The 26,077-nt window shown below is 37.0% G+C and overlaps 1 protein-coding gene across 1 annotated transcript in view; it reads left to right on the forward strand.

Annotated features, from left to right (window-relative positions):
• Window positions 1-25,660, forward strand: part of LOC149783357 (uncharacterized) — an 81,572-nt gene extending 55,912 nt beyond the window's left edge. The window contains exons 4-6 of the mRNA XM_089931559.1: window positions 18,560-18,712; window positions 21,168-21,220; window positions 23,333-25,660. Coding sequence (XP_089787685.1) covers window positions 18,560-18,712; window positions 21,168-21,220; window positions 23,333-23,578 — 452 coding nt within the window. The 3' untranslated portion in view covers window positions 23,579-25,660. The remainder of the gene's footprint in view (window positions 1-18,559; window positions 18,713-21,167; window positions 21,221-23,332) is intronic.
• The last annotated feature ends 417 nt before the right edge of the window (window positions 25,661-26,077 follow it).

The raw sequence follows: 26,077 nt of genomic DNA on the forward strand, positions 1-26,077 counted from the left end.
ACTAGGAGTGCGGGAAAGATCGTGAGGGCGAAAGAGAGACGTGGTACCTTCTAGCAGAAAAAAACAGCCCTTTTTAGGGTTCCAAAAGATTGCCTTTTATTAAATAGGGAACCATATTTGGCTTGGTATCCCTCCTTGACTAAACTATTCTCGAAACAAACTCGACCCATTGGAACACCACAACAAACTTAACTTGTTAAACCTAACAGTGACAAAACTTGTACATGTCGCTTAGACATATTAATTTAAATAAGACCAGTATGGTTATTTTTATGTATACTAAGTACTAATATTAGATAGGTACGTTAGGAAGTACGAAATTTAACAGACTCGTTAGATTTGAACTAATTGCACAGGTGGAAAACACATTATTGGTACTTTTTATTGTCCATTAGCAAAAACCGGACTTGATTTGAAATAAGTACGGGCTAGCGTTTTGGGGAGTACTTGACATCCATCGCTGGCTTGCTGAGCACCTTTTTTCTCCTTTACCACGCTCGGACATCCTACACGTGGCAGAATGTGGAACGATTTCCACCTGCCACACGCCCATGTGTCCTAATGTGACGTCATCGCTACCGACCAATCGTAGCGGGCTTTACATACTGCTTGGGTTGACACCTGAGGCATTTCAAACCAACTAAGAAAAATGAGTGTGTGGTGAGACTATTCCCACTCATGTTTAAAGCCTTTCCGTCAGGTTGTTAAGGACTAGTTAGTCCTATACCTGAGTGGCTAAATTTTAAAGTAGTCTGTGAGTACATAAAAGCCTGGGGGATGAGGCCCTCTTCCCTTCCCCAGGAGTAATTAAAAATCACGCGGTGCGTCATTAAACCAGTGATACATGCTCCATTGGAGCGAAAGTCACTTTAATTCAAGTAAGCAAGCAAGCAAGTTCGGGTACCGTCTCTAGCACTCTTGATGACACCAACTGTCTGGGTTATTTTCTTTCTTGCAAGCACCTATGTTCCACTTCTGTTTGTGAAAATAACTTGTGATACTTCACATTTTCTAAAGTGGAAATCTTTACAAGCCGTACAAAATACAAAACTTATATGACTTTGGCTTTTGACACTTGCACAGACTCTTCACTTTATAAGTGTCACGAGAAAATTGTATATCCAATTTTTACCATTTTCCAAAACACGCACACACTTGCAGCTTGACCAGAAATATGTACATCTTGTTTTATGGATAAGTCACAGACAAGTCCAAGCATATATAGGTCATTATGAACGTTAGGAATATCCCCTCATTTTTTCAGAAATATCAAAGCTTTTATGTGCATTTTCCCTTTTCCACTTTATATTAGTGCTTAGATTTGTTCCAAAAAAGAAAAAAGAAACGAAACAATTTTTAAAAAAAATGAATTTTGAATTCAGATTTCTCTCTGTTTATAATTTTTTCAAGTTGATGGTGCATGACAGATTACATTCGCCTACCTTTCCAAAGTGAGAGACATTTCTTCACATGTCATTGCCTTTGTTAAATTCGGTTTCATTGGTTAGTTATCGTTAATCTTTAATTTTTTGATGCATTTCGTTTTGATAGAAGAGTTAAGGCTTTCTGGTGTTGTAACGGTATTTATGTTGTTTAGTCTGTTGATGAAATTATCTATAGCAAAGTGCTTAAGATTTTTCAGTTTTTTTTTATTTCAAGCCCTACAAAAGGAGACCAAGTTTGTCTTGAAAGAGGATTGAAACTCTAAATTACACGGGCGTGAAGGAAAACATCGTTGTGTTCATTCTAATCATGTTTGCCGTATCTCTTTGTGTTTTAGAGGTCATATTTCTTCTTAAGTAAATACAAGCATCAATAGACAGACAGATTGGGTCTTCGTCCTTGAGGTTCACTGTACTTTGGGTTCTTTACTTCATACAAACCCCAAATTTATTAGTTTGAAGAAAGAAAAAAAGATAACATGCCCCTGAATACTGTAACACGTCTGTTCTGACTCTACCGATGTGAGTGTGAGTGTTTATGTTAAAATGTTTAAGTAAGATATAAAAAAAATGGTCAGCTTGAAAACGCGAACCAATACTGTGACGCTCAGTATTTTGATGTGGTAAGAAGAAATGGTACAATACACAAAGAGGGCTTGTAAGTTCACATTCCAGTTTGTCTGCGCTGTAATGCTAACAACGCAAGAGCGTAGGGACTATTATGCCACACAGTCCTAGAACAAAACAATGCATCACCCGTTGTAAGCCATTTCATTGGCTATACTTATTTTCTTACCGCGTTCACTTCGAATTGACTTGAGTAGCTATTCACACAGTGACGAGAATGGCCATGCTTTACTGGGTCTATCTTATAGGCGATTTATAAAAAAAAAATATTTAAAAAAATTAAACTAATGCACGAACAATGGTACCATGGGCGAGCCAATGGAAATTGTGTCCGTCTTATTGCAAAATACATCAACATTTAATCGCTAGAACAAACCTCTTATAACACACATTTTGAAAAGTGTTGTGTGACACGGATCGCCATTGTCGCTTAGTGTCTGCTTTCTTCTTCGAAAAGAGATCATTTCATCTTGACTATAAAAATTTAATTTGACTAAGTTTTACGCACTACTTGAACCCATACATTTCACGTTGTAGGTGTAAGCCGTCGTTCTCAGTTTTCTGGAAGTTCGTTTTTGCGTTTCTCAGATGTGATACTATTTTTTATGGACCGAACGAAATTTCTTTTGGCGTGAATCAGGACTCGTGGTTTTGTGGCATAATTGGAGAGCATTGATTAAAGCTCAGTTATGTCGTCTTCGAAATCGCTGACACGGATTTGAGCTAACACTTCAGGTCTTGTGTGAGGCGACACGGCACGTCATTGCCTTTTACTTTCTCAATGAAATCGTTTCATCTTATTGCAAAATTACATTTGACTAGGTTTCATACGCAGCAGGTCCCTATATATAGAGAGAGTGTCTTAGCGTCAGAGTATTCATTCCACTCTCAAACGATCAAGAAGATGGAAGAGTCAGCACAGATCGACCTGCTGGTCAAATATATGCTAAAAGTCATACGAAAGCATAATTCACAGGCGAAAGTGGCAACAAAACTTACTCTTTTGGTCGTTGATTTGATGAGAGTCATACGAAAGTGTGTAAGTACTGATGAAGTTTGCTATATCTGCAAAGGTAAATGGGTATTTGTCTCCAGAATACCTGTTTCGTCTAAGAAAGAGAGACAAAAGTCAAGATACCTAATATCGTTGTCAGGAGAAAGGACACTGGGATTCAGAGTGCCCTAAGAGAAAAGAGAAGAAACAGAAACAAGACGAAAAAGAGAAGAGGGATTCAGAAGAGGAAGAAATTGAAGATGAGGAAGAACTTGTGCCTGTGAAGACATGGAAATGGAAAAATTGACAATGTGAGCCGATGCGTTGGCCCTGATGTGAAATTTCATACTACCTTCTAAAAGAGAATAGACCAGAAAGAAAACGTAAGTGTCTCTTGGTCTTGACATTGTATAATAAGGATGGCGTGTTTTGTTTTTACACTGTATGAAATTGTGCTCTTTCACCTCTCTCTATCCCTCTGGATCATGTTTTAGTTAGAATTGAAATGGAAGGATGTTTTCCTTCACGCACGCTCTTTAGGCATGCAAGTCGGTAAACAATAGTCAGTCTATTCATCCATCATTTTGTGTCTTGATGTTTCCTAAATCACACACTCATGTCATAAAATAACGGGTTAAATGGGTTTTGTAGTGTTGGGGGTGGGGGTGGGGTGTAGGTGTTTGGCAGAGTTGGTCATTGCAGGTGAGGGCTTAGGTGCTTTCAGAAAACTTTTTCTTCTTCACTCTGTGTTGATGGAATATAATGGGTTATTTTCTTCACTCTCTGTTGATAGTATATATAAAGGGTTATTTCTTCACTCCGTGTGGATAGTGTATAATGGTTTTCTTCTTCACTCTGTGTGGTTAGTATATTATGGCTTTTTCCTCTTCCCTCTTTGAGGATAGTGTATATTGAGTTATTTATTTCTTCTTCCCTCTGCGTGGATTGTAGATATGGGGTTTATTTTTTTACATCTCATCTCCGTGTGGATAGTAGGAATGGGATTTGTATTCTTCCTCTTCCGTGTTTAGATAGTATATTTGGGGTTTGTATTATCTCCCTTCTGTGTTGATAGCATATTTGGGGTTTGTTTTTTCCTCTTTCCTCTGTGTGTGTGTGTGTGTATGTGTGTTCGCATACGTTGTGTAGATCGTATATTTGGTTGGTTTTTTCTTCTTCCTCCTGAGTGTGGATAATACATTTAGGGTTTGTACGCGTTAACGACGTTGAGTGGATAGTATATTTGGGGTTTTCATGCGTTAGCGACGTTATGTGGATAGTATATTTGGGGTTTGTATGCGTTCGCGTACGTTTATATGGATACTATATTTGGTTTTGCTTTCCCTCCCTTCCGTGTGGATAGTATACTTTGGGTTTGTATGCGTTCGCGTACGTTTGTATGGATAGTATATTTGGGGTTTGTATGCGTTCGCGTAAGTTTGTATGGATAGTATATTTGGGGTTTGTATGCGTTCGCGAACGTTTGTGTGGATAGTATATTTGGGGTTTGTATGTGTTAGCGACGTTGTGTGGATAGTATATTTGGGGTTTATATGCGGTCGCGCACGTTTGTACGAATAGTATATTTGGGGTTTGTATGCGTTCGCGTAAGTTTGTATGGATAGTATATTTGGGGTTTGTATGCGTTCGCGTACGTTTGTGTGGATAGTATATTTGGGGTTTGTACGCGTTGGCGACGTTGTGTGGATAGTATATTTAGGGTATGTATGCGTTCGCGTACGTTTGTGCGGATAGTATATTCGGGGTTTGTATGCGTTAGCGTACGTTTGTATGGGTAGTATATTTGGGGTTTGTATGCGTTAGCGTACGTTTGTATGGATAGTATATTTGGCGTTTGTATGCGTTCGCGTACGTTTGAATGGATAGTATATTTGGGGTTTGTATGCGTTAGCGTACGTTTGTATGGATAGTATATTTGAGTTTGTATTCGTTCGCGTACGTTTGTATGGATAGTATATTTGGGTTTGTATGCGTTCGCGTACGTTTGTATGGATAGTATATTTGGGGTTTGTATGCGTTCGCGTACGTTTGTATGGATAGTATATTTGGGGTTTGTACGCGTTAGCGACGTTGTGTGGATCGTATATTTGGGGTTTTTATGCGTTCGCGTACGTTTGTATGCATAGTATATTTGGGGTTTGTATGCGTTCGCGTACGCTTGTATGGATAGCATATTTGGTTTTGTTTAACCTCCCTTTCGTGTCGATAGTATATTTTGGGTTTGTTTTCCCTCCCTTCCGTGTGTATAGTATGTTTTGGGTTTGTATACGTTCCCGTACGATTGTATGATTAGTATATTTGGGGTTTGTACGCGTTAGCGATGTTGTGTGGATAGTATATTTGGGGTTTGTTTCCGTTCGCGTAAGTTTGTATGGATATTATCTTTGGGGTTTGTATGCGTTCGCGTACGTTTGTGTGGATAGTATATTTGTGGTTTGTACGCGTTAGCGACGTTGTGTGGATAGTATATTTGGGGTTTGTATGCGTTAGCATACGTTTGTATGGATACTATATCTGAGGTTTGTACGCGTTAGCGACGTTGTGTGGATAGTACATTTGGCGTTTGTATGCGTTCGCGTACGTTCGAATGGATAGTATATTTGGGGTTTGTATGCGTTAGCGTACGTTTGCATGGATAGTATATCTCGGTTTGTATTCGTTCGCGTACGTTTGTATGGATAGTATATTTGGGTTTGTATGCGTTCGCGTACGTTTGTGTGGATAGTATATTTGGGTTTTGTATGCGTTCGCGTACGTTTGTGTGGATAGTATATTTGGGGTTTGTACGCGTTAGCGACGTTGTATGGATAGTATATTTGGGGTTTTTATGCGTTCGCGTACGTTTGTATGCATAGTATATTTTGGGGTTTGTATGCGTTCGCGTACGCTTGTATCGATAGCATATTTGGTTTTGTTTTCCCTCCCTTCCGTGTGGATAGTATATTTTGGGTTTGTTTTCCCTCCCTTCCGTGTGGATAGTATATTTTGGGGTTGTATACGTTCGCGTACGTTTGTTTTGATAGTATATTTGGGGCTTGTACGCGTTAGCGACGTTGTGTGGATAGTATATTCGGGGTTTGTTTGCATTCGCGTAAGTTTGTATGGATAGTATATTTGGGGTTTGTATGCGTTCGCGTAGATTTGTGTGGAGAGAGTATTTGTGGTTTATACGCGTTAGCGACGTTGTGTGGATAGTATATTTGGGGTTTGTATGCGTTCACGTACGTTTGAATGGATAGTATATTTGGGGTTTGTATGCGTTGGCGTACGTTTGTATGGATAGCATATTTCGGTTTGTATTCGTTCGCGTACGTTTGTTTGTATAGTATACTTGGGTTTGTATGCGTTCGCGTACGTTTGTGTGGATAGTATATTTGCGGTTTGTATGCGTTCGCTTACGTTTGTGTGGATAGTATATTTCGGGTTTGTACGCGTTAGCGACGTTGTGTGGATAGTATATTTGCGGGTTTATGCGTTCGCGTACGTTTGTATGCATAGTATATTTTTGGGGTTTGAATGCGTTCGCGTACGCTTATATGGATAGCATATTTGGTTTTGTTTTCCCTCCCTTCCGTGTGGATAGTATATTTTGGGTTTGTATACGTTCGCGTACGTTTGTATGGATAGTATATTTTAGGGTTTGTACGCGTTAGCGACGTTGTGTGGATAGTATATTTGGGGTTTGTATGCGTTCGCGTAAGTTTGTATGGATAGCATATTTGGGGTTTGTATGCGTTCGCGTACGTTTGTATGGATAGTATAGTTGGGGTTTGTACGCGTTAGCGACGTTGTGTGGGTAGTATATTTGACGTTTGTATGCGTTCGCGTACGTTTTAATGGATAGTATATTTGGGTTTGTATGCGTTCGCATACGTTTGTATGGATAGTATATTTAGGGTTTGTATACGTTCGCTTACGTTTTTGTGGATAGTATATTTGGGGTTTGTACGCGTTAGCGACGCTGTGTGGATAGTATATGTTGGGTTTTTATGCGTTCGCGTACGTTTGTATGTATAGTAAATTTTTGGGGTTTGTATGCGTTCGCGTTCGCTTGTATGGATAGCATGTTTGGTTTTGTTTTCCCTCCCTTCCGTGTGGATAGTATATTTTGGGTTTGTTTTCCCTCCCTTCCGTGTGGATAGTATATTTTGGGTTTGTATACGTTCGCGTACATTTGAATGGATAGTATATTTGGGGTTTGTACGCGTTAGCGACTTTGTGTAGATAGTATATTTGGGGTTTGTTTGCGTTCGCGTAAGTTTGCATGGATAGTATATTTGGGGTTTGTATGCGCTGCCGTACGTTTGTGTGGATAGTATATTTGGGGTTTGTACGTGTTAGCGACGTTGTGTGGCGAGTATATTTGGGGTTTGTATGCGGTCGCGCACCTTTGTATGAATAGTATATTTTGGGGTTTGTATGCGTTCGCGTAAGTTTGTATGGATGGTATATTTGGGGTTTGTATGCGTTCGCGTACGTTTGTGTTGATAGTTTATTTGAGGTTTGTACGCGTTAGCGACGTTGTGTGGATAGTATATTTGGGGTATGTATGCGTTCGCGTACGTTTGTATGGATAGTATATTTGAGGTTTGTATGCGTTAGCGCACGTTTGTATAGGTAGTATATTTGGGGTTTGTATGCGTTAGCGTACGTTTGTATGGATATTATATTTGGGTTTGTATGCGTTCGCGTACGTTTGTATGGATAGTATATTTGGGGTTGGTGTGCGTTCGCGACCGTTTGTGTGGATAGTATATTTGGGATTTGTACGCGTTAGCGTCTTTGTGTGGATAGCATATTTGGGGTTTGTATGTGTTCGCGTATGTTTGTATGGATAGTATGTTTGGCGTTTGTATGCGTTCGCGTACGTTTGTATGGATAGTATATTTGGGTTTGTACTCGTTCGCGTACGTTTGTATGGATAGTATGTTTGGGCTTGTATACGTTCGCGTACGTTTGTATGGATAGTATATTCGGGGTTTGTATGCGTTCGCGGACGTTTGTGTGGATAGTATATTTGGGGTTTGTACGCGGTAGCGACGTTGTGTGGATCGTATATTTGGGGTTTTTATGCGTTCGCGTACGTTTGTATGCATAATATATTTGGATTTTGTATGCGTTCGCGTACACTTGTATGGATAGCATATTTGGTTTTGTTTAACCTCCCTTCCGTGTGGATAGTATATTTTGGGTTTGTTTTCCCTCCCTTCCGTGTGTATAGTATATTTTGGGGTTGTATACGTTCGCGTACGTTTGTTTTGATAGTATATTTGGGGCTTGTACGCGTTAGCGACGTTGTGTGGGTAGTATATTTGGGGTTTGTTTGCATTCGCGTAAGTTTGTATGGATAGTATATTTGGGGTTTGTATGCGTTCGCGTACATTTGTGTGGATAGAGTATTTGTGGTTTATACGCGTTAGCGACGTTGTGTGGATAGTATATTTATGGTTTGTATGCGTTCACGTACGTTTGAATGGATAGTATATTTGGGGTTTGTATGCGTTGGCGTACGTTTGTATGGATAGCATATTTCGGTTTGTATTCGTTCGCATAGGTTTGTTTGTATAGTATACTTGGGTTTGTATGCGTTCGCGTACGTTTGTGTGGATAGCATATTTGGGGTTTGTATGCGTTCGCTTACGTTTGTGTGGATAGTATATTTGGGGTTTTTATGCGTTCGCGTACGTTTGTATGCATAGTATATTTTGGGGTTTGTATGCGTTCGCGTACGCTTGTATGGATAGCATATTTGGTTTTGTTTTCCCTCCCTTCCGTGTGGATAGTATATTTTGGGTTTGTTTTCCCTCCCTTCCGTGTCGATAGTATATTTTGGGTTTGTATACGTTCGCGTACGTTTGTATGGATAGTATAATTTTGGGGTTTGTACGCGTTAGCGACGTTGTGTGGATAGTATATTTGGGGTTTGTATGCGTTCGCGTAAGTTTGTATGGATAGTATATTTTGGGGTTTGTATGCGTTCGCGTACGTTTGTGTGGATAGTATATTTGGGGTTTGTACGTGTTAGCGACGTTGTGTGGATAGTTTATTTGGGGTTTGTATGCTTTCACGTACGTTTGAATGGATAGTATATTTGGGCTTTGTATGCGTTAGCGTACGTTTGCATGGATAGTATATTTCGGTTTGTATTCGTTCGCGTACGTTTGTTTGGATAGTATATTTGGGTTTGTATGCGTTCGGTTTGTATTCGTTCGCGTACGTTTGTTTGGATAGTATATTTCGGTTTGTATGCGTTCGCGTACGTTTGTGTGGATAGTATATTTGGGGTTTGTATACGTTCGCTTACGTTTGTGTGGATAGTATATTTGGGGTTTGTACGCGTTCGCGACGTTGTGTGGATAGTATATTTGGGGTTTTTATGCGTTCGTACGTTTGTATGTATAGTATATTTTTGGGTTTGTATGCGTTCGCGTACGCTTGTATTGATAGCATGTTTGGTTTTGTTTTCCCTCCCTTCCGTGTCGATAGTATATTTTGGGTTTGTTTTCCCTCCCTTCCGTGTGGATAGTATATTTTGGGTTTGTATACGTTCGCGTACGTTTGTATGGATAGTATATTTGGAGTTTGTGCGCGGTAGCGACGTTGTGTGGTTAGTATATTTGGGGATTGTTTGCGTTCACGTAAGTTTGTATGGATAGTATATTTGGGGTTTGTATGCTTTCGCGTACGTTTGTGTGGATAGTATATTTGGGGTTTGTACGTGTTAGCGACGTTGTGTGGATAATATATTTGGGGTTTGTATGCTTTCACGTACGTTTGAATGGATAGTATATTTGGGGTTTTTATGCGTTAGCGTACGTTTGCATGGATAGTATATTTGGGTTTGTATTCGTTCGCGTACGTTTGTTTGGATAGTATATTTGGGTTTGTATGCTTTCGCGTACGTTTGTGTGGATAGTATATTTGGGGATTGTATGCGTTCGCTTACGTTTATTTGGATAGTATATTTGGGTTTGTACGCGTTAGCGACGTTTTGTGATTAGTGTATTTGGGGTTTGTTTGCGTTCGCGTAAGTTTATATGGATAGTATATTTGGGGGTTGTATGCGTTCGGGTACGTTTGTGTGGTTAGTATATTTGGGGTTTGTATGCGTTAGCGACGTTGTGTGGGTAGTATATTTGGGGTTTGTATTCGTTCGCGTACGTTTTTATGGATAGCATATTTGGGGTTTGTATGCATTCGGGTACGTTTGTGTGGATAGTATATTTGGCGTTTGTATGCGTTCGCCTACGTTTGTGTGGATAGTTTAAATTGGACTTTGTACGCGTTAGCGACATTGTGTGGATAGTATATTTTGGGGTTGTATGCGTTTGCATACGTTTGTATGGATAATATATTTTGGGGTTTGTATGCGTTCGCGTACGTTTGTATGGATAATATATTTGGGTTTTGTATACGTTAGCGTACGTTTGTATGGATAGTATATTTGGGGTTTGTATGAGTTAGCTTACGTTTGTATGGATAGTATGTTTGTGTTTGTATTCGTTCGCGTACGTTTGTATTGATAGTATATTTGGGGTTTGTATGCGTTCGCGTACGTTTGTGTGGATAGTATATTTGGGGTTTATACGCGTTAGCGACGTTGTGTGGATAGTTTGTTTGGGGTTTGTATTCGGGCGCTTACGTTTGTATGAATAGTATATTTGCGGTTTGTATGCGTTCGCGTACATTTGTGTGGATAGTATATTTGGGGTTTGTACACGTTAGCGACCTTGTGTGGATAGTATATTTGGGGTTTGTATGCGTTCGCGTACGTTTGTATGGATAGTATATTTAGGGTTTGTATGCGTCAGCGTACGTTTGTATGGATAGTATATTTGGGGTTTGTATGCGTTAGTGTACGTTTGTATGAATAGTATGATTTAATTTTGGTTTTATTCTTCGATGTGTGTGAGTGTGTGTGTGTGTGAGTGTGTAAGAACGTTTGGATAGTATATTTGTTGTTTTTTTTCTCTTCCCTGTGTGAATAGTATATTTTGGGTTTGTTTTTTCTTCTTCCCTCTCTGGTGTACGTGTGTGTGTGTGTGTGTGTGTGTGTTTGTGTGTGCGTGTGTGTATTGGTCTCTGTTTGTCCTTTGAAAACTCCCTTTATTCCTATCAAATACATTCTTCCTACCTACCTACAGTAGCGCGTATTCAGGTCAGCCACTTGCAACACTGTTGCCATTTATCCCCTAGTTTCCAGTACAGTGACGTCACTGACGCTGGCAATTTTGAGACTATAAATATGGACTTGGGGTTTTCCACAGGTTGTAGCTATACATATGTACTAGAATTCATAAACAGGAACGTCACTCAAGCTGAGGCTATAAAAAGATAGTGGGGTTTTCCAAAGGAATAACACACAAGTTGTAGCTATAAATAGATAGTGAGATTTCATAATAATTTCAGCTGATTATAGCTATAAATAGATACATGGGTGTTTATCCACCATCGTCACACAAGTTGATATTGTAAGTAGTTGCTAATTTTATCCATTTTAGTCTAAACCATTGTAACTTAATTTTTGGGGATATGTTTATTTTCCTTTAAATTCTGGGACAATTTCGTCATTTTAGCGTTACTTTTAGTCACATCCATTTTGTCGTTGAGCATTTCCTTGATAATAGCTATTTATAGCATCATTACAATTATGCAAATTGTTGAACACCCCAGCAAGATTTCCGGTCTTGGTAATGCTTTATATATAAATCTCACGCTTGTACTAGTGTATGTATGTCTCTGTCTCTGTTGTGTTTGACCCTCTACCATCATTGTCCCTAGACAGTCCCACCATGTTCAATTCCCCTTGACGCTATACAGACCCACCATGTTCAATTTCCATATGTTAAATTCCCCTTGAAGCTAGAGTTGCCCAAGACTTTTTCCCATGTTTAATTCCCTGGAGGCTATATCCCCAGGGGTTTCCGTATTGTTAAATTTCCCATTATCCCTAGATAGTCCCACAATCTATTCCCCATGTTAAATTTCCCATTGTCCCTAGACAGTCCCACGATCTATTCCCCCAATGTTAAATTCCAATTGTCCCTAGACAGTCCCACGATCTATTCCCCAATGTTAAATTCCATTGTCCCTATGGTACAAACTTTTTTCTCCAATGTTAAATTTTACATAGTCCCCAGCGTACAACTCTCTAATTTAATATGGATGTCCCCTAGTCCCTAGGGTATCCCTATTCACTACTGTCGATGCATGCAAACATCAAATTCATTATTTATGATTGATGACTGTTACAGCCTTGGCAATGTAAAATTAAATGCATCGAAACTAATCCAACTTTTTTTAAGTGGTAGATATTTTAAAATATATGTTTATTTGATGTTATGTGATGAGATTTGGATTTTTAACGTAGCTTTAACGGTCATCCAGTCATATCGCTATGATGTCTGCATAGTGATGTCTAACACCGGGACATCATGTCTCTAACATGTAGCATGATGTCCCACCCAGTCCTAACACTAGTCTCTTAATGCTGAGCGCCAGGCGAGACAGCTGTTAGTACTATGTTTGTAAGTGTTTGGTATGACTCGGTTGTGTATCGAACCCACGACCTTTCGCATCCGAGGCGGACGCTCTAAACACTAGGCCACCGAGCGGTCATGTTTATTTGATATTGCAGGAGCACAACCGTATAATTAAAGATTTCAGAAAGGATTCGCGTCCTTTTATTGTGTTTTGGAGCATGGTCAGAAATCAAAGGAATTTGTTCTTAAAGGCTGTAATGCCATTACCTTTGAATTGAGAGAACCAACTGTAGAAACTCTGAAACATAAGGCAATTAAGAAAATATTGTATAAGATTTAGGTATTGCTTTAACTGTGTTTACTGCACGTGACTATGTCACTTACGTAACCGTGAGATAACGTGTCAACCATGAATGTGGTTGAGTGCATAGCGTCATACACATAAAATGCTACTTAGTTCAGTGTTTGTGCGATAAATTTCGTGATTGCATGCTCAGGAATAAAATCATTTTCTGATAATATTCCTTGTGATAAACCAATTATTACATCGTTCATCCAATCTTTTTGGAAAGTCCAAGACCATTCCAATTAATTTATGTAAATCCAGATATGGTCTCCTTAGGTCAGTCACATTTATCACAAAACTTGTTGCTTTTTTTCATATCATACTCATACGTTTCTGTAACATGATGACTAAATAATGAATGTGGACCAGTCATGCATAATGTCCTTATATTACTGTATTTGTTTTTCATCGTATTGCAATGTAATTTATACATCAGTAATTTGGATAGCTCCAAAACTGTGAGTTAATACAAAGTGGTCTCATTAGTCTAGTGTTCTTGTTTTTCCGGTACTAAATACTGGTTACTAATTGTTCTCATGAAAAATGATTTTTGTTAGAACTCCAATATTGTCATCTCCAATATTGTCATCTGTACATCTTCGAACATTTTATTCCACCCTCATGTGTCAGAAACTTGTCATAGTATATTCTTGCTTATATCCAGTAACGTATTTCAAATGTCGAAACCTTTCAATTACACTGTCCATTTCATCTCTTTTAAATATGTTTATACATTTTGTTCTGTAGTGAAGATTGCTATGCTCAACATGTTCACGTTCGAGGTCTAACTGAACTTTTACACAACTGAATTGCCAAACTTTTCTAAGCACGATCTTCTTCAAATATGACTGAATAGCATTGAGGAAACTATCCAAATATATATACTCATTTACATTTATTTTAAGAATTCTTGCTCTAATTGTGTTTATATTGCGTATATTCATCTCCCATATCCTTTTTCCAGCTGAAAAGAATAACATTAAAGGAAGTTTTAATTTTTTTTTAATTCAGATGTATTTGTGCATTTTAAGCAGTTATTGTTCGTACATAATGACATCACTATTTCATTTAATTTTGTTACAGCTATACAAACTTTCTTTATTACGCTACTGTTTTGCGTACTTACAAGCATTATGTTAGGAGTTCGTCTTACGCATTACGTACATGTTTCTGGGTAGTGTCAAGTAGAACTGAATTCAAACTCATGTTCGGATTTTAACTTGTGTATTTGAGCAGGCTATTGTTGTTTCCGTGTAATGTGACGTTGCAAGTATGTCGAAATCATGTTTTGATTATAACTTATATATCACGTGGTCGACACAGCAAAACATTTTTCACTTATCCAGATTTGAACCGGAAGCGTTTTGGTCGATAACACTGGACAACAAATTTTTACAAAAGTCATGTTACTGAAATAAAATTAGTCAATTCTTATCAATTTTTATGTGCTGAACACGAATATGACAGTCAAATTGCAAAATTGGCTCTAGTTTTTTTGTAATCTGCAAGAAATTAATGTTTACATAACGAAATGCATTCCAATAGTAAAAGGTCAACTGTAATAGCCTACCTATAAAAAATCAAGTCATTGACTACATCTTAGATTTCTTCGCCTGTCTCTTGTACAGCTGTTCGGGAGCATCTCTGAGAGTGTCCAGCAGTAGTCAGCCAGCATTGTAGTGGACCATTTTCCCTGGTATCTTTGTTCCATTGTTGCGATATCTTGATGAAAACGTTCGCCGTGTTCATCACTAACAATACCACAGTTGCTAGGAAAGAAATCCAAATGGGAATGAAGGAAGTGAATCTTTAGAGACATATTGCAGCCAAGTTTCTTATACTTCATCAACATGTCTTCTACTAGTTCCTTATAGTTTTCTGCCCTAACATTTCCGAGGAAGTTTGTAGAAACTAGGCGAAAAGCATTCCATGCTTGTTTCGCGTCACCTTCCAGCAAGTTGTTGAACCGGTCATCTTTGAAAAGCTCTCGAATCTGAGGACCCACAAAAACTCCCTCTTTAATCTTTGCTTCGCTGAGTCGAGGGAATTTTTCATGCAGGTATCGGAATGCTGGCAAAGTCCGGTCAATGGCTTTCACGAAGTTCTTCATCAAACCTAGTTTGATGTGAAGGGGTGGTAGCAAGATTTTCTGAGCCTCAACCAGAGCTGGGTGTTGGATATTCTTCTCTCCAATGGCTACATTCTGCCTGTGAGTCCATTCCTTCCTCATGTAGTGCATTTCCCTTGCTCGGCTATCCCACTCGCATAAGAAACACCTGTATTTTTATGTCCTTGCTGAAGTCCCATTAAAAGGGCAACTACCTTCAAATCACCACAGAGGTGCCAGCTGTATTTGTTATACTCAATGGAATTCAGTAGCTGCCTTAAGTTATCGTATGTCTCTTTCATGTGGACAGCATACGCTACTGGAATAGATGGAAGAATGTTTCCATTGTGCAAAAGCACAGCCTTGAGACTCAGTTTCGAAGAGTCCACAAATAGTCTCCATTCTTGTGGGTCATGAGTGATTTTTAAAGCATTCATGAGGCCCTCAATATCGGAACAGAATATCAGATTACTTTCCTTTCTGAAGAAAGGCTCCAATTGCTGGTGGCGCTTTCGATATGCAGTAATTGTGACATCTTCTTCTAGAAGATTCCATTGTTGGAGTCTTGATCCTAGCAATTCTGCCTCGTTCTTTGATAAGTCCAAATCACGAATCAGGTCATTTAGTTCTTCCTGTGTTATTCTGTGTGGGGTTGATGATGCACCACAGTGAAAATCTGGATCACTGCATGCTGATGGACCAGGAGAAGAACAGGTCGACTCACCTTTGTCTTCGTCAGATGAATCAAAAGAATATTCTGCTGGAGGTTCTGGAATAGGAAGTCCCTCACCATGTGGAACTGGTCTCAATGCAGACGGAATGTTTGGGTAGACTATTCTCGACTTCTTTCGCTTCGTTATTCCGCCGGAAAGAGGAGGAACCAAGCAGAAGTAACAGTCATTTAGGTGGTTGCTTGGCTCTCTCCACACCATTGGGACTGCAAACGGCATTGATGACCTTTTGCAATTCAACCACTGTGAAAGCTGTGTTGTACATGTAGCACAGCATATATGCGGAGCCCAAGGCTTGTCTTGGTCACCAACCTTGCATCCGAAGTAAAGATGATATGCCTTCTTCACTTGAGAATTGATACTTTTCTTCTGGTTGGCAAATGTCACTTCCCCACAAATATAGCAAAAATTGTCCGCGGTATTAACACACTTTCGAGGCATTACTGTTCTTTATTGTACGTAAATGGATAAAATAATAAGTTTTATGTAACAGTAGCTTGAACTGTCTCGCACAACGTCTAAAATATTTTAAATGCTGAACCTATCTGATTGGGCTTTATATAGTACACTGCTTACGTCAGCTTCAGCAGCCGCCTGGCATTAGTATAATAGGCCTACACATGTATAGTACACTGCTGACGTCAACTTACTTCAGCAGCCGCATGGCATTAGTATTGCATTGCATCAGAAAATGATGCAATCAACTGTGGATGATGTGAGCATGATGGTATTATGCAATGTTACATCATTATTCCGGATGTTGCTGCAGTCCTACTGGAGAAATTTACACAGTGAAACATAGAAAATGAGGTATATGAATATCTTCAAAACGAGAGCCAATACAAATGTTTCACGGTTATATTCGTGTTCGGCACACCAAAATACTACAGATTAGGGCCTTTTCAAGTCAGTAATGATTTCACTGTTGACCAGTGTAATCCGCGTGATAGGTCTGTGCCTAGAGGTCGCATTTGTTTAGACTTAAATTGCTTGATAATAACTTTTTCTTTTTATAGTATGAGAGAATACTGAGTGTTCTCTGCGCTTCTCTTTAGAAACTAATGAATTCGATACAATCTACGTTTTGTGCCATCATAGTATGTTGTATTAGTTTCTCTCGTTATGTTCATATTCCGATTGTTCGAACAGTTGGAAAACTTTTTTGGGGGAATACTCAAATATGACTGATCCAGTATTCTATAGAGTAGTTGATATATTTACAGGAATGGCATTTATTATTTTCTGACGAAAATAATATATTTTACAACATGATTCCCTTATCTCAATGTATCAACTTCTAACTATTCCACTCAATTCTGATTTTGTTAGGGAGAGTAACTATTTCTGTTTCTCTTGTACACAAATAATCTACTGATTTAATTAATAATAACTAATTGCGGATTAACGATGACTCAGATGAATATATCTGCCACACTTTTAGCAGATGACACTTTTCTACTTATTTCTACGCTGAATGGACTACAGATACTTGTAAGATCTTTAACCTTCGGTATGTCGGAGAAAAAACTCAGAGTCTATAAAAAAGGATCAACCTTCATAGATCTGATTTTATGACAAAGAAGCTGTACAGAAGCCCGGTTGCAGAACACTTATCCTCCCCTGGTCACACCTTCAGTGATATAACACTTATTGCAGTTCCTCACAAGGCCAACTAAGTTCCCAAAACCAGGAAAGAAAAGGAATATTACTGGATACGCCGCTTTAGAACATTGAAACCAAGCGATTTAAACCAAGAAGACTAAAAAAAGACAGCCTAGCACAAATAAAATTATCTTTTGCAGCCGACGCATTTTCTTTTAAATAATTCTCTCAATTTGCTTAATAGCCTATGACTACTATTATAACAATGAAATATCCGGGATATAATTTGAGCTTACATAATTTACATAAAACAACTTATGTCGTTATGGCTCATCGATTTCTAGGTCAATAAAAATATTATCCAGTATCAGCAACAAGCTGAAATAAACTAGTTGAAACGTAATACAGTTAAATGGTTTAATTTCTGTAGAAACAGCCATGGAACATTTTGCAAGCATAACCGTTTTTCTGTTTTATTTGTTTTTATTGTCTGTGTTTTGTATTTGCCTTTGAAATAGACTCATTAAAGAGTCAAAAGTGCTCAGGCTAATTAGATACTAGTTTCGAACTGTTCGTTGTCAGTTTATTGCATCCTCGCTGGATCCAGTGCACTTGAAAGGATTGTTATTCGCCATATGATTTGTATTCTTTATATATATATATATATATATATATATATATATATATATATATATATATATATATATAAACGACTTCATTTTCACTGCCTAAAGGATAACGTGTATTCGATAGATTAACGAATTTGCACAGAATCTAATGAAAGAAATAATTGCATTTAACAGCAAAGCGAGTAGGATAGTAAGTGTTTTGATCGTGTAGTTCTATTTTCAAACGTCGAAACATACGTTTTATTGTGTAGTTCTATTTTCAAACGTTGAAACATGTATTTTATTAATTTTGCAACTGGTATTAATTTATGGATTATTTTGCTATTAGAAGTAATTCATAGAGCTTCATTAATTCCCTACTTTCGCGATTTTATATAGTCGTTTGCATTTCTTTAATTTATCTTACAATCTGTAGAAAATGGAAAGATAACGAATCTTAATTAATCAATCAATCAGTCAATTAATCGACCTAAGGAGCTGACTAAGTTTTTCTAGCTAACTAACTAACTATATATATATATATATATATATATATATATATATATATATATATATATATATATAAATTTTTTCTTCAGAAAACAAAAACGAATTGGAGAGAACATCGCTGCTGAGACAGTCAGTAACGCTTCGAGAAGGTTTAAGAAGGACTTTCTCCGCTCCAACGAAGTTGCCGAGTCACATACGTATTGGTCGCTCCAGAAAGAAACATTCTGACAAGAATAGTCAAGGTGGAGTATTTGCCATTGACACATTCATAATTCTGGGGCGCGGAGTGGCCGAGTGCTCTAAAGCGCTCACCTCTGTCTGCGTGGGTTCGAGTCTCGGACTCGGCCAATATGGGTATGTGAGAAAGCTTGCCGATAGCTTCTCGTAGGTCGGTGGTTCTTTCTGGGGTTTTCCCGGGCTCTTCCTTCACGATTTATATATACTGGCCTCCATGTATAGCCTATCTTGTGCTAAAAAATAGCGTAAACCCTAAAACAAAAAAATGACCAACAACTCAGAATAAATCAAGCCTCTAGTCTATTTTGACTTCCTAATCGCAAATTAAGCGTTTAGCCTGCTGTGATTCACTTTTTTTGTAAATCAAACTTCGAGCGTTGCGTGATGTTTAGTTGCTATCAACCCGAGAGTGTTCTAGTTGTTTGTTTTAAAAATTGCAAATAACATTTCTAGAATATTCTGATTTATAGTTTAGATCCAAATACTAGCGCAGTTTGATTCTTTAGATGCAAAAGGAAGTTGCATAGACATAAAACTCACCATATATAAATTTCAATGAGAACGATATATGTTATGCATACGAATATTTCCATATTAGTTTTAAATAAAATTTACCTCACTAAATTGGATAATGACTGAAAGAAACTTGTTGGTGATACACGAATACACCATAATCAAACCAATGGCACTAAATCATACTCTTCCTTATGAATGGAAAATATAAATGTAGAAAGAATAGATTCACATTTGAAAGAGAATAATGATTCACTCACACCTGAGACTAGAACCCATGTCTACGAGTCACATAATTCATACCCTCTCGACTAAGCAGCTCACGTCATCCCTAACAAGCGAACACTTATCGGCAAGGAGATAAACTTGCCTCTAATTACAGTTAGGACTCGTCTATTTGTAGTCAGTTAGGATTCATCTAATTACAATCATTTAAGATTTGTCTAATTACAGTCAGTTAGGAATCGTCTGATTACAGTCAATTATGATTCATCTAATTACAGCCAGGATTCATCTAATTACAGTCAGGATTCATCTAATTAGTCAGTTATAATTCATATAATTACAGTTAGTTATGATTCATATAATTACAGTTAGTTATGATTCATATAATTACAGTCAGTTAAGATTCATCTAATTACAGTCACTTTGGATTCATCTAATTACAGTCATTTAGGATTCATCTAATAACAAAGCAAGTACAAGTTCTAAAACAATTCAATAATAAATTCAGTTTTGAATTACGATGCAACATAGTCGGTTACACAATCCGACAATCTACAATCTACATATGTCAATCTTACATGTTAATAATTTGCTAAACATTAAAGATTCAATTTCTAATAAACAAAAAGGTACATAATAATGCATCAATCCTAAAACCCTAGTTCGGAGAGTGAGGCAAAGTCGAGCAAAGATATGTTACCTCAGAAGCCTTTTGCTCCAAATCCAAACTAGAATTTCACCAGAATCATTCCCGCCTTTTTACGAATGAACAACTTATGCTCTCAGAGTACATCTAACAGCTCTCAACTACGTTTCGTTCGTCTTTTTACGAGATTCACATCTGAACTAATATTTCAAAACGAATGTAGCAGGAATAATGTTTCGATTGTGTGCGAAAATTCGCCCTAAATTTTAATCTCTCGGTTCCGATTGGCTACGGACGGTCTCTTTGAAAACTGTCTTGTGGTAATTTCTCACTCTCCTGTCGCTCTCAATTTCCGGTCAGGACATCACTGACTGAATGCAAAGCAAACAAAGGCGTCCCCACTCGGACGTGGAATTTCCTTTTTGAATTTAGCCGCGAACAGGCCGTTGCGTAACTGTTATACAACCGACAGGCAGTTTCTTTGTCCAGAATCGGATTTATAGTCAAAACATTACATAATGCATATTGGGGCCCCGAGTGGCCGAGTGGTCTAAAGCGCTCATCGTTACGGATCACTGCCATCTCACCTCTGTCTGGGTGGGTTCGAGTCTCGGATTCGGCTAATGTGGATGTGTGAGAAAGCTTGCCAGTAGCTTCTCGTGGGTCGGTGGTTCTTTCCGGGGTTTTCCTGGTTTCTTCCTCCACCATTAATACTGGACGCCATGTATAGCCTATCGTGTGCTGAAAAATGGCGTTAAACCCTACTACAACAACAACATAATACATATTAACATATGCAGGTGCTCTTGCTACGAAGTAATTGTAAGAACATGTGTGCAAACATGAACCTGAACATAGGCAAAACTTCTCCACAAAGTGACACACATACATACATACATGCATACATACACATGCAAAATAGTCAGTACAACAACTTCTTAGTAAATGTACATTAGTTTTCCTTAATGACCAGAATCTATTCCAATCTTTATTTCAGATTTAAATCATATCTGAAATAGTTTTGATTTTGGTGTTGTAATTTATGCTTAAACGATCTTGTTTTCTCTCTATGTCAGCTAAACCCCAAGATGACTCAGGCCAGACTTCGATAAAAATGGATTACTTAAAGGTAAGTTGTGTACATTGTATATGAGGCATTGTATATTGTCCTTTTCTAGTATTTTATGCCTATTAGTATCTAATTTTTACAATTATAATTCCGTATCTATGGATACATTAGTGTATTCAAGCGCATAAGTACAATATTGGTGACACGGTAACAGTTAACAGTAGAATTATTAAAATGTTAATGAAAAAATATTTTAAATATCTTCAGGTAGATATGAGAACGTATAGTGCTACAATATAGACGATTGAAGATAAAACATATATAATCCTTAAAATATTTTACACCCACACCCATAAACCAACCCCCATACACCCACCCATATATATATATATATATATATATATATATATATATATATATATATATATATATATATATATATATATATAGATAGATAGATAGATAGATAGATAGATAGATAGATAAAAGAGAGAGAGAGAGAGAGAGAGAGAGAGAGAGAGAGATCTGTGTGTGAGTATAACACATTCCTTTAAAAAAATTCAAACCTTTGTCTGATGGTACATCATAAGGTTCCAGAACTGACATTCACAAACAAGAAAAGCATATAACGTCCCACGATTTGTGACGTGATTCCACTATTTTTAGTGGCAGTGTATACACATTTATCATCCGACCATTTTGGTATATGTCATCCGTGTAATAATACCTCGTGATGTGAAAAATAATGTGACGAGGTCGTGTCAGAAGTAATGACCGAGACATCCGAAGGTACTCCCAAGTTATTAAACTCCGTTTCTATTTCGACTCGTTTAATAAATTTAATTAAAACTGAACAGTCATGTACGATTCACATTTTCCCATATGTCAAAGTAGTCTGTACATCTTGTCAGATAATAATTATTCTACTAAGATAGATCAAAGTTACTGTTTACAGATAGTTATTACGAATCTATGGTCTTAAACTAACTAACAGAAAAGAGCGAAAACCAATAAGTTTTGTACAATTCAATATATAATTTATTTGCCAGGAATGCAAAGAGACAATTTCATAAACATCTTATACATCTGAGACTTAAATTCGAAATGGTCCCGAAAGTTCTATCACCAGTCCTAATCAATAAAGTTCTAATTAAATTCCAGCTGTATTCCAAAAACGATGTAATGCCGAATGTGTTGATGTGCCTGCCGTCTCAAACGTACTAATGTACCATTGCCCTGAAGTATAATGATGTGCTAACAGTCTTCCAATTAATCATAATAGTATAATCCAAGCTGTCCATCTCTGACTTTACTTTAATTCCAAATTAATGTTTCTGTCCAAGAATATTATTTAAGTGCATATTGTATTTCCAGTAAATAATAATTTAAATAATAAATTCACCCCCATCCCAATCAAAGACTGAAAATAACAGGACGGTTGGCGCTGCCGAAAGATTTTAAATGTAAGGATGGCTAGTTTTCAAGTAAACAAGATTGTATGAAAGCTAAGACGCAAAAGAAGAGCCAGGTAATAGGTTAAAAATTAATTTCTTGAAAATTCTAAGTTGCAAACTGAAAATATATTACCCAAACAATAATAAAGAACTTAGTACATATCAAGTACACGTGGCTTATCAATGGGGAATACCAAAGTCCTAGACCCAGACCCAAATAAATATGTTTACCTTTATTGATAATGATCTTAATATTTAACCTTCCCTCTGAGGGAGATTTTAGCTATGCATTATTTGTTTACAGAATGACGGGCTCTAGTTAGGCACACAGTGAACTAGATTTTCAGTAAGGTCAAATCCAAAATACAATTATGTGTATCAAATAATCATGGAGGATAATACAAAATAAAAGATGCAAATTAAATATACATCCATAGTACTTAGTCGGATAGTTTAAAATTATAAGACTCGACTATATCTGAATAAATTGTTATCCGATGATAAAAATACCAGGATGATCAGCAAGTAGTTCAATATCGTCTAGAAGATTAAATAGGAAAGCATATTATTTGTACACATTTTTTAAGGTCAGAGGACATATCAGATACAATTTTTATGTTACTTGTATATTTCCAATATTACATAGGAAAGAAATAAATCCATTACAGATACCATTATGAAATAATATATAAATGATAATGCCTTTCCAAAATTCCAGGTACCCATGAAGAACAAGTTTAAGTTGAAAAAACAAAGAAGCGAAGTTGGCCGTGCACCAAAAACATTTCTTGCAGCAATTTACAACCCACAAGATAAAACTCAAAAGTGTTCTACCAAGCAACCTTTAAGAAAAAGGCACCACGTTTTACTCATTGTTATTTTTGCTATCATTGTCATAGTTATCATCATCGTTTCGGTGTTGAAAGTGAAAAAGCATCCTGATCAACAACACCTGACCGGTTAATAAGAATGCAAACTCGTATGAGGCGGACACAATATTGGCATTATGCCAATTTCTTAGAACTTATGATGATATCTGTTAAGATAGGTGAAAGACATTATAGTACTGCTATATTAGATGATGATGATGAACTCAGAAAGATTTTATTGCAAAAGCACCATTGATGACCGTTAAAATTCATGACAGCCTCATTATTAACCATAGTCATACCCGGATAATATACTCCAAAAACTTGCCTTACATTTATTCTCGCATCATATATCGAATATTAGCAATTATTTTCTTCACGATTTCCAGCATATTTATGTTTTACAAATTCGACATGAAGTCGTTATTTGGGCTATTTTATCATAATATTAATATATGCCAGACAGTACTGAAGTTTTGTTTTCTTGCAGCGAACCAATAGTTTAGGTTCGTAGCTCTCTATTTCGTACACACATCCCATGTTTTGAATGCCGGCATTTTATGCATACATCCCGGGTAGGTACAAGTCCAAGTAACTTGTACAAGATTCCAAACGGACCTATATGCTTTTTTTGACATCGGAAATGTTACACACTGAATGGCTTTATGTTCCTTATTTTATTTATTTTGTAATATACAGGCTGGAAACCTGTTAGTTTTCTTTAAGTGTAAATTTAGATGTATGCCACAAATTATCTTCTTTGAAAGTACTCCAAAACCGTGTCATGCCTAATAAAAAGGCATTCAAATATTTTCTCCGTGGCCCCAAAATAAATGCAATCTTAATTTTAAAATATTGCTCCATACATCTCTAATAGCTTAAAAACTGGTCTATATCGAGTGAACATAATATTCGATCTTTCTTATTCATGTGGATTCCAGGTTGAAACTTGAAACAATTGTTTTTCTTTGAATGAAGAAATTAACAACAGAGAAATCGATTTTTCTGATCTTTAGACTTTTTCTACTCTTTATTTTATCGATACATTGTAACCTCGTCCTAATACAGAAAGCTGGCTTGTTGTTTAGATATACCTCCTTCATTTCCCGGATAGCAAAGGCTTCCGAGTTTATAGTATCATGCGTCTCCCAAATTTGATCGGTGTAGTGTGTATTTCCACAGTTGCAAACAGAAGCAAGAAGGAATCTTTCAAATAAAATTTGACCAAAGTTTGTTTATATTTTAGTTTGGATGATATAAATAGTTGGAATATTCTATTTTAATGTTTTAAATGTTTGTCCAATTTAGGTGTCTTTGCTTATACTGCAGCCACTCCTCATCTCGTAAAATCTCGTTGGTGAGTTTCCATGCATTACTTCTCTTTCTCCAGTTGAGGTTGCTTCTCTTCTACCTACTTGAATGCACAGCCCTCTGTCAGAAATTTATTCTGCCAAACGAAATAGAGACTAGGTTTGAAATTATCAGTAACATTAGGCCATAAGGTTAATTCTTTTAATAGGCTGCTGTCCCCTTTACATAATAGAATTCCTTCTATGTTTGCTATGTTGTCTATGTTACCTTTTTTGATTTTGTCTGGGAACGGACATTGAATGTTCAAATTTTGTATTTTATCCTCCATAAATTGAATTCAAAAAAGAAAACAACAACAACAACAAAGATTCCTTTGACTATTTGAAACTTTTAGAAAGTAATACCGACTCTTACGCCACTAATAATGACATTACCTTAAAACAAAATAAAATTTATATTCGTGAAATTCATTTCAGTTTTAAATTAAATCATATTTTTGCTTTTGTTTCTTTCTTCTCTTTGTCTAAGTTACTTTTTCATTTGTTAATAAAATATCTACGTTTTGTGTAATAATCTATCACTGCACATATGGCACAGCCTTTTGATCTTTGTTATGTAAGCTTGTAAGGAAGAGAACCCTTGCTAAGTTTTGATAACTTGTGTTTCAGTCCTATGACTGTTCAGCTAACACTTAATGGCAATACAACTGTCCAAACAAAGCATACGCACTAGATCTTTGGTTTTTTTTCTAGGTGAATATATTCGGTTTACTCAAGTGTTATTCTACATTCTTCTTTAAAGTTGTAAATAATATCGTCGTTGAATACCTTATCTTTAAATCTTGGAAATAAATATTTTTAATTTTTTCTTATTTCATTATTTTATAGCCCCTTGTAATTAATCTTTTAACAAAGGCGAAGTTAATGAGTTCATCTTTCATCAAAGTGAAAGACTGAGTCGGGATAAACACCGAGTAAAGAAAATCTTCGAGCATTAATATAATCCGCTTAGTTATTTCTAACTGTTTTAAAGTATTTCATTACATAATAGTACAAGTCTGGATAAAGCTTGATATATTCGTGCCAAAGTCTGCTCCAGAGTTCCAGTAATAAACTATTTTATAATGTATTTGTGCGAGTCCTTGGAACCTGTCTAATTCGAGGAAGACAAAGACCCAACGGAGCTTGCTTTTTATTTACTGATTTTGAATGTATGCAAGTACAGCTGCAGATCGTATGTCGTGTTTAGAAAGCCATGATCACTCAGTCATTAATGATCACTTA

This window comes from Sinohyriopsis cumingii, chromosome 14 (assembly GCF_028554795.1).
Source record: "Sinohyriopsis cumingii isolate HCF-2022 chromosome 14, ASM2855479v2, whole genome shotgun sequence".
Taxonomy (NCBI): domain Eukaryota; kingdom Metazoa; phylum Mollusca; class Bivalvia; order Unionida; family Unionidae; genus Sinohyriopsis; species Sinohyriopsis cumingii.